The sequence below is a fragment of the Arachis ipaensis genome, chromosome B6 (genome assembly GCF_059453495.1).
Source record: "Arachis ipaensis isolate K30076 ecotype BB chromosome B6, ASM5945349v1, whole genome shotgun sequence".
NCBI lineage: Eukaryota > Viridiplantae > Streptophyta > Magnoliopsida > Fabales > Fabaceae > Arachis > Arachis ipaensis.
Genome location: NC_142441.1, coordinates 73,402,729 through 73,411,531, shown reverse-complemented (window position 1 = coordinate 73,411,531; position 8,803 = coordinate 73,402,729). Strand labels below are relative to the sequence as shown.

Below are 8,803 nucleotides of genomic sequence, written 5' to 3'. Positions count from 1 at the left end.
TTTTGTTCCTAATATTTTCAATTTTTTAATTTTATCCTTAATGTTTTCAATTTGTTTCAGAAACATCTCTAAATATTTTTAATTTTATCCCTAATATTTTAGACAGAGTTAACATTTAGAAATAATTTTAATACAAATTAAAAATATTAGAAACAAAATTGAATACAATTAAACTTGAGAAATATTTTCGAAAAAATACATCATAATTAAATATTAGAGATAAAAAAACATATTTTACCCATTTATTATAAATAAGTGAATATATCTTAAATAAACTTATAGAATTTAGTTTTTATTATAAATAAATAAACAATGTAGATTTAAATTATTAAACATGTAAAAATATTTCCCATGTGAAATCAGATGAGTGATTAAACATTTAACACGGTATTTGTAAATCCTTATTTCTTTTCAAGTATTGTAGGTAAAGTTTTACCTCAAATCCACAAGTATACAACAATGTTGTACATCATGCGCCATTATATATTCCGTTCTTTAAAAATCAACCATTTCTTTTCATTTTTCGATTTATTATAAAATTAACGTATTTAAGTAAAGACATGTCTAAATATATAAATATTTGAAAAAGTCTATAGCCAACAATTTTTGTGTTTTTTGGCCAGCACTTAACCATCAAAACAAAATTGAATAATTTTTTATCATTAAATGTAATCTCACACCATTAAAAATATTATTAATGGCAAAATTGAAAACTAATGGACCACGTATTCAAACCTAGTGGGTCCATCAGTCCATGGTACCCAGCCAGAATCGTTTAAGCTTCTGAATCGAAATGGTGCAATGTGAAACCTACCTTTCTGTCAATGACTCTTAAAGTATTAAAGTTAGATAACTAATTAAGACTCCGCTCCCTGATTGAAAATTAAAAATTCTGCTTGCTTTCCTTTTTCCCTTTCTTCACTCTCAATGGAAAAAGATTATTCAAAAATAATTAAATAAATAAATAACACTAACAAAATCTTAGACAAAGTCGGTAATCAAATGACTAACAAAGTCATGCTTTTTCACCATTGACTATGGCAACATGTTTCAACTTTCATCAACCAAAACAACCCAAACAACAATACCAATACCAAAACCAAGATCAATGTTCGAGCCTTTAGCACAAAACTCAAATGGGTTAGTTTAGTTTCAGAAAACTCTCACATAACAAGTCCAAGCTCATAAAATGAACTCCTTTCATTTCCTCCTGCTACTTTCATTTTTTCAATTTCTTGCACTTCTTATTAGTCCAAAATTAGTTCATGGAAATGCAGAGCTAAGAGCTCTCATGGACCTGAAATCCTCTCTAGACCCAGAAGGCAAGGTTCTTGGTTCATGGAGAAGTGATGGTGATCCATGCACTGATTCCTTCTTAGGTGTTGCTTGCAACCAGCACCGAAAAGTGGCCAACATATCGTTGGCCGGAAGGGGTCTTTCTGGCATGGTTTCTCCTTCGGTGGCTGAACTTAAGTGCTTGTCTGGTTTATATCTTCATTACAACATCATTTTCGGCGAGATACCAATAGAGATTTCGAATCTCACTGAATTGGTTGATCTCTATCTCAATGTAAATAACCTATCTGGTAGCATTCCAAAGGAGATTGGAAAAATGACTAGCCTACAAGGTTTGTTTTATAGAAAATTGGAAATATTCCCCCTATTTAGCCTACTTAACTGCCTTGGTTCTCTCATTTACATGCTTACCACATGCTAAATTCTCTCTAAAGAAATACTTGTGTATTTTATTACTAAAAATAGTAAATTGCATAGTGAAACATAATGCATATTTCATATTGTTTGATCAAGTTTTCTCTGTATTGGATAAGATTTTTCTGGTTTTTTTTAATGTTCATGTTCTTCATGACTGAAAGTAACTGTAGAAAAAGTGGGGTAGAAGCTTTTTAATTAGTTTGAATCCATGGATTGTTGCATTTTAGCTGAAGACATTCATTGGAAATGAGATATTTTGATGATTGCTAGTAGAAATGGTAAGGCTATAGAGTAGTCATGTATATGAATTGAATTGTTGAATCATCTGCCAATCACTCTGTCAATTAAGTGTGTTGGACAATGTGATGGACTATATGGAGTTATTCCAATGTAGGTTGTGGACAATTTTCTCCACTTGAACCTTAACTTCTACATGAAAATGCCACAGTTTCAATTGGAGGGTAAAACTAATAACTAGAACTTTAAGGGTAAATTACAGTGACTTCTCCTATAAACATTTCTTAATTTGACAGTTGTCATACTTCCACTAATCTCTCCAGGGACAGTGTCGTATTTTACAGTAAAAGAGTAATGAGTGTGATATTACCTAAACTTTAGGAGAGGTTAGTGTATATTATTCAAATAAAAGAGTGTTTGTGTAGCATAGCTTGATTCTAGGGGAAGGTTAGTACTCTAATTTACCCAAATTGTAAATGTATTACTACATTTACATGGGTGAAAATATTGGTATGAACAAAATCTTATGTTTCATGTATTTGTTTTTTATATTATGTTTACTTGTGTTAGATTAGAAAAGAATAAACTCAGAGTATCTTCATGGAAAAAAGGTAACTGATCCCAATGTATTTAAAATGAATTCTTAATTAAACTACCTTATATAGATTTTGAAGGGGTTTTGATTTTATTTCTGTACGTTAATCCATGTTCCCTTGCTCTTCATACTTCTAGTGCTTCAGTTAGGCTTTAACCAGCTAGTTGGGAGCATACCGAAGGAGATCGGTTCATTGAAGCAGCTTAATGTTCTGGCTTTGCAACATAACAGATTAACTGGTATGATTCCTCCAAGCTTGGGGAACCTAGAAATGCTAAGGAGGCTAAATTTGAGCTTCAACAACCTCAATGGTGTAATTCCTGCAACATTAGCTGATATTGCACACTTGGAAGTTCTAGATGTTCAAAACAATTCTCTATCAGGAGTTGTCCCTTCTGGTATGCCTCTATCATCGTTTTTTTCTTCTTTTTTTCCCCACCCCTTGTAGCAAAATTCGACTGATTTAATAACTTCTAACTTTTCCCTATTCCAAAATTTGCCTTCATTTTGATCTTTTTACTTTCGAATGTAAACTGATTCATGTTTTTTACATTGAAAATGAAGCATTGAGGAAACTTGATAAAGGATTTCAATATGCAAACAATCAAGGTCTGTGCGCCATGGGGTTTCGGTTTCCGACCTTGAGAGCTTGCAACAAAGATAGTATATATGATAGCCAGATTAGTGTCCCAAATATACCAATAAACAGTTCTTATCCAAAAGCTTTCCCTGACTCTGCCACTATCAAGTTTCATTGTAACCAGACTCAATGCTCAAAATCAAGAAGATTTCCTCAAGCTGTCATTGCAGCAAGTGTTATAACCGCCACAATCACACTAATAGGTTCTGGGTTTGTCACATTTGTCAGATATCGCCGGAGAAAGCAGAGGATCCTGCATACGTCGGATTCTTCTGTAAGCCAACTTAGCCCTGTCCAACCTATGGTCTACACAAGAAGTCCATCTCCACTTGTTAATCTTGAGTATTACAACAATGGATTGGATCCACTTGCTGATGGTAAAAATTGCAGTGGATTATCCCATGAATATCTAAACAAGTTTAGGTTCAATGTGGACGAGATTGAATCAGCAACACAATATCTTTCAGAGGCCAATTTATTGGGTAAGAGCAAATTCTCTGCCGTCTACAAAGGAGTTCTCAGAGATGGTTCTCCTGTGGCCATCAGAAGTATTAATGTGACATGCTGCATACCTGAGGAAGTTGAATTCTTGAAGGGATTGAGCCTGCTAACCTCACTGAGACATGAAAACATTGTAAAGATGAGAGGTTTTTGTTGCTCAAGTAGTAGAGGTGAATGTTACCTTGTCTACGATTTTGTAACCGGTGGCATTCTCTCTATATATCTTGATATGGAAGATGGAAGTGAAAATGTACTTGAGTGGTCTAAGAGGGTTTCCATCATCAAGGGCATTGCAAAAGGTTAGTTCTTTTTGACACCCAATATTTTCTAAGAAACTCATTGTAGATCAGAAAATTTGCCTCTTTCTTACAACAAGGTATTTTTCAACTATTTAGTAGTTAGCGTCGGTTACATGAATTAAGACGATTGTTATGAACCTATAATAAAGATTAAGCTATAATTATTATGCAGAATGAACATAAGTATCTATCTGGTTGATATTGAGTATTTGCTAATCCTTTTTAACCAGGTCTTGGATATCTGCACAGCAATGAAGCAAGCAAACCTACAATAGTTCACCAAAATATTTCAGTTGAAAAAGTTCTTCTTGACAATCAGTTTAACCCATTGATCATGGATGCCGGGCTCCCCAAGCTTCTAGCAGATGACATTGTTTTCTCGGCACTGAAAGTTAGTGCTGCCATGGGATACCTAGCTCCTGAATACATTACCACTGGACGCTTCACCGAGAAGAGCGACGTTTATGCATTCGGTGTCATTGTTCTCCAAGTTCTGTCTGGGAAGACAACAGTAGGGTGTTCAATTAGAATGGCAGTTGAGTCTTTCAGATTTGATGATTTTGTGGACACAAATTTAAAGGGAAAATATTCGAAAGCAGAAGCAGCAATTCTTTCAAAGATTGCAGTGATGTGCACTCATGAGCTTTCTGAGCAAAGGCCAAACATGGTGGAGGTGATTCGGGAACTAAGCATGTATTCTTCTTATTCTTCATGATCTACAACTTTCAGTGGGTATCCTAAGTTCTTAACACATTTGATTCATCCATGACCATGGTTTTCTTTAGCATATTCACTGAATTATCCATTGCTAAATTGTTGTGAACTTCAACGGAATCATGCTACTTCATTTCTGCACACAACTGAAATTGTTGAAGGATGTTGCTTTATTGAAAATCAAATAGCTTCCAGATAATGAAATAAATTGTTAATAATCTCGTTGTAAGCAATTTAACTGTTTCCAAAATAAGAGCACGAATATACCAAGGTCAGATAGAGGCAAGAATCTGCACTATAAGCATACAAAGTAATAGTGGTATAAGCCACAAGTTCTTTGTTGACAATTTTCATCAAACACCTTATATGCATTATCCATTCTCCCATATTTTGTATGATAGAAGAGTCCTACAGAAAAAGTAACCGCTAATTATAATTAAGATTAAAATTAGAACAATCTAAATGGACGGATATCTGCAAATACCATTTAGAATCTCATCATAGGAACCATTTCTAATATGCTATCAACAATTACAAAGGAAAAGTTTCCTGTTGATAACCAAATAAAGAGATGTTAATTAATTTGTTGATACTGATTTGACTTAATTTTCAATTAAATCCATGTAATAAATTTGGTTTTACCACATTCTTATAGTAAATCATATCTAAATAATTGAAACAAAAATGCACAAAAAAGCTGAAGATGACAATTTGCAACAACTAACAAGGTCGTGTGTACTACGATGGTACTGTCATGGTTAGACTTTTAATGATCCTCGAATTTTTCATTGAAATTTATAATCCTATATTATTCTTTTTTTTTAATTCTAATTTATGCTTTTTAATTTTAGTGTTGTGCTTCCAGTGATATTTTTCAACAATATTGAAACTTGGTATGTTTTTGTTTCAATGGTTACATAAAATTATAATTTGGGCTTGAACGTGAGGTTCAAGCTCCTTTAGGAGTTGTGTGTGATGTCTTTTTTGGCAGAGATGAAGCCATCCGAGTTCCTCCTGTAAGAGACTATAATACTTAAGTTAGTAAGGGTTTAAGTAAATTTTTAGTAGATTGGATTCGAAGTATACCTGAGGGTGTCAAGGTATTTTATAGGTATAGATGTAGAGTCAATAACTACCTTTTAGAGTAGCTCCACCTTTGATGGTGGATAACCATTCCTTTTTGTTAGGGAGGTTGTTGAGATCTCCCTTCTAGATGAATAAGAGAGGTTGTATGAGTTGGTTACTGATTCGGGTTGGTAGGGTTGGCGATGGCGTCGTCGAGCCCGACCTCCGTAAGTTCGGGTAGGTGTCAGTAAAGCCCGTATATGTTGATTGGGCTTTACTTACTTTGGGCCTGGTTGTGCATTGGGCTAGGGTATGAACAGTGCCCCTGCTTGAGACCGAACTTCATTAGATCAGACTTAAGCATATACAGGTTGGGCTGGATTTATTATGGTGTCGTTTTACCACGTCGCACTACAAAAAAGGCGCTAATTTGTGGGAATTTTTTTTTGTTTTGCGGGGGGTTTTTAACCCCCAAGTTGCGTAACGTCGGTTTAGTAAAATGACGCAGTTAGGTGTCCTGCAATAAGTTACGGGAGTTTTTTTAGAACCGACGCTATTTTGAACTCAAAATTGCGGTGGTTTTTTGCCCTCCGCTGTTTGCGGGAGTTTCAACTAAATTGCATCAGTTTCTAAAGACCTCCGACGGTTCTATGTTGTAGCAGTTTTGATTCAGGTTGTGGGAGTTTTAAACCTCCGCAAATATCTTATACTTAAAACAACTTTTTCTTATTTTATAATATAACGCTAAAATAAGATATACTATGATATATATAGTTTTTCTTATTTTATAAAATATTAATTAGAATGAAAAATTTAATAAAAGTAAAATTCTTTAAAGTATAAATCTAAAATATAACCCATTAAAATAAATAATAACTTTTTTATATTATAATAAAATGCATAATATCTGAATCCTCACTATCTTTATATGTTTAATCCTAAAAATTAAACAAGCTAAAATAATATAAACTCATAACTACCACTAATGAGTTCACTACTTGAATAAATTTGTTTAGTAAAAAATTGCAACATAATACCCTAACAAATGTGCAATAATAAACAACTAATCAATCTTTAAAGTAATACTAAATAATGTCTTCACGATTTTCATTGCTTCTGTCTAATGATGTTCTTCCTGTTATCGGTGTAATAGTTTCGTTGTCAACATCATTAGTCTAAAATAAATTAAAAACAGAAATATCAACATAAAAATTGCCACATCTATGACACTATAACGACAATTCAAATAAAAAACAATTTAAGAAGGCATTAACCTTTCCTTGCGTCAAAAACTTGAACAACAAATTAGTAAGAGTAGGGATGTAAGGTTAGAATATACGAGACTAATACTATGCTAGAACATTAGCATAATATAACAGTTATCATTTATCATAATTTTCAAAATTATTAGTGCAACATAAAATCGACAAGAAAATGCAATTTACCTAAGCTCCATAGTCAAATATACTAATAAGTTCAACAGGAATTCTTCCTTCTTTAGCAAGAAAATAAGCCTTGAATGCAGTCAATGTTTTATCAAATTTAGACTCCAAATGTTTAAAATCAGCTTTGGAGTAATTGGTAGTAGATGACATTGAAATTGAAGAATTAGCTAACTGGCTAGGATGATTGGCATTTCTGAAAGTATTAGTAGGTGTTGCTCCCATTCCCATGCATCGCACCCTACGAGAATGCTCCTCCCCAAACACTTTGTCAATAGCATCATTTGTAGATGGTCCATATTCATCTTTCTCATTTTGAGCCATAAATACTTCAATTTGTTCCTGCAGTTGAGACTTAAACAACAAAAATTTAACAAAATATTTTTACTAAAATAGACCAAAAAGTTCAACTTACCGCTATATCCCTTGCTTCATCAGTCATAAACGATCCATCTTTCTTCTTATGAGTTTCTATGTACATTTCTCCACGGCTAATTTTTTGTCCAGTCTCTAAAAACTACGCAAAAGAATATAAAAAAAATGTTAAAGAGCATATGATAATTTAGTAACAACAAAAAATGAGTGATGGTTCATACTATTTCATGTCTTTTCCTTGAGATGGATTTTGAACCACCAATATGGGGAATTTTTTGCTTATTGCGAACTTCCTTGTTTCTCTTACACATCTCCTATAAAAAAAATGATTAGAAAAATGATTACGTATTAATATTATATCCTCAAAAATTTAGCATGTTACCATTGTAGAAGGTAGAAACTGATACTGAACAAAGGATGCCCATTGATCTCTGTCGATGCCAACTGGGACATTATCAATGATTGCTTGTCTACTCATGCATGGATCATAGAACTCATCCCATAACTTTATTCTATGTTGTGACCACTTTTTTGCAAGGCTCAATTTGCAATATCGCTTTGCAATGCCCTCAGAAATTTTGAAATAAAATTTTGGCTATAAAAAAGAATCATATATAAATAATAGAATATCATTAACAATAGATAATATTAATAAGAATTTGATAAAAGTAAATATTTTCAAATACATACCTTCAGCAAGTTACTAAAACACTCTTCAAATCTAGATCGAGGTATACTTGAAGGTCCTGACCACTTTGAGAAATTGATTAGAAATAACTTACAATCAACTGCCAATGTTCCTAGATATCGAGCAAGCAAACCTTGGGCTTCTCCAATAGTTTGTTGATCTTCAAAGTTTACAACAACTTGGTCATTTCTAGATAAGTTATCCATTTCTTTAACTTTTAGCCTTCTAGTCTTAATAGTTCCATCTGTACCTTTATTTAAAAAATTAAGAATTAAATTAAAAATTTAAAAACAAAATATTTGCATATAAAATCAATTATGTGTAAGTACATAATTACTTTTAAAAATTAAATTTTAAACATTTTTATTTAAAAGCTTTTAATATAACTGGCTGATATATAACAAAAAAAAAGGAAAAAGATAATAAGAACGGTAATCAGATAAGGCTTTGTTAACAAATTGTTAGTGAACACAAGCAAAGAAATGGTCTTATGTATGTTCTTTGTTCTGGTACATCATAGTTGATATTGACAAG

The 8,803-nt window shown here is 32.7% G+C and overlaps 2 protein-coding genes across 4 annotated transcripts; one reads left to right on the top strand and one right to left on the bottom strand.

Moving 5' to 3' along the window:
* The first annotated feature begins 867 nt into the window (after nucleotides 1–867).
* LOC107630522 (cold-responsive protein kinase 1) lies at nucleotides 868–4,917 on the top strand. 3 transcript variants are annotated; one of them, XM_016333691.3, is made up of 4 exons: nucleotides 868–1,628; nucleotides 2,683–2,943; nucleotides 3,110–3,985; nucleotides 4,216–4,917. In XM_016333691.3, exons 1-4 carry the CDS (start codon nucleotides 1,190–1,192, stop codon nucleotides 4,698–4,700), a joined length of 2,061 nt encoding a protein of 686 aa, XP_016189177.1. In that variant the 5' UTR covers nucleotides 868–1,189; the 3' UTR covers nucleotides 4,701–4,917. The 3 variants fall into 3 exon arrangements, with proteins under 3 accessions (XP_016189177.1, XP_088348235.1, XP_088348236.1); XM_088492110.1 differs by having other exon boundaries at nucleotides 1,505–1,628; nucleotides 2,691–2,943; XM_088492109.1 differs by lacking the exon at nucleotides 4,216–4,917 and having other exon boundaries at nucleotides 913–1,628; nucleotides 3,110–3,990.
* A 1,932-nt stretch (nucleotides 4,918–6,849) lies between these two features.
* Nucleotides 6,850–8,475, bottom strand: LOC107607047 (uncharacterized). Its single transcript, XM_016309037.1, has 7 exons — nucleotides 8,272–8,475; nucleotides 7,964–8,176; nucleotides 7,803–7,895; nucleotides 7,622–7,723; nucleotides 7,246–7,548; nucleotides 7,104–7,118; nucleotides 6,850–6,939 (listed from the first exon to the last, which is right to left on the bottom strand). The coding sequence occupies exons 1-7, from the start codon at nucleotides 8,473–8,475 to the stop codon at nucleotides 6,850–6,852; spliced, it is 1,020 nt and encodes a 339-aa protein (XP_016164523.1).
* Between the last annotated feature and the right edge of the window lie 328 nt (nucleotides 8,476–8,803).

What these genes read in the sequence shown, in the direction of transcription:
- LOC107607047 (XM_016309037.1), bottom strand. Translation starts at nt 8,475, where the DNA reads ATGGATAACTTATCTAGAAATGACCAAGTTGTTGTAAACTTTGAAGAT. An exon ending in GTTTTAGTAACTTGCTGAAG is followed by an intron (nt 8,177 to 8,271) that starts GTATGTATTTGA and finishes TCTTTTTTATAG; the next exon opens with CCAAAATTTTATTTCAAAAT. An exon ending in CAAGGAAAAGACATGAAATA is followed by an intron (nt 7,724 to 7,802) that starts GTATGAACCATC and finishes TCTTTTGCGTAG; the next exon opens with TTTTTAGAGACTGGACAAAA.
- LOC107630522 (XM_016333691.3), top strand. Translation starts at nt 1,190, where the DNA reads ATGAACTCCTTTCATTTCCTCCTGCTACTTTCATTTTTTCAATTTCTT. An exon ending in AAAAATGACTAGCCTACAAG is followed by an intron (nt 1,629 to 2,682) that starts GTTTGTTTTATA and finishes TCATACTTCTAG; the next exon opens with TGCTTCAGTTAGGCTTTAAC. An exon ending in CATCAAGGGCATTGCAAAAG is followed by an intron (nt 3,986 to 4,215) that starts GTTAGTTCTTTT and finishes CTTTTTAACCAG; the next exon opens with GTCTTGGATATCTGCACAGC.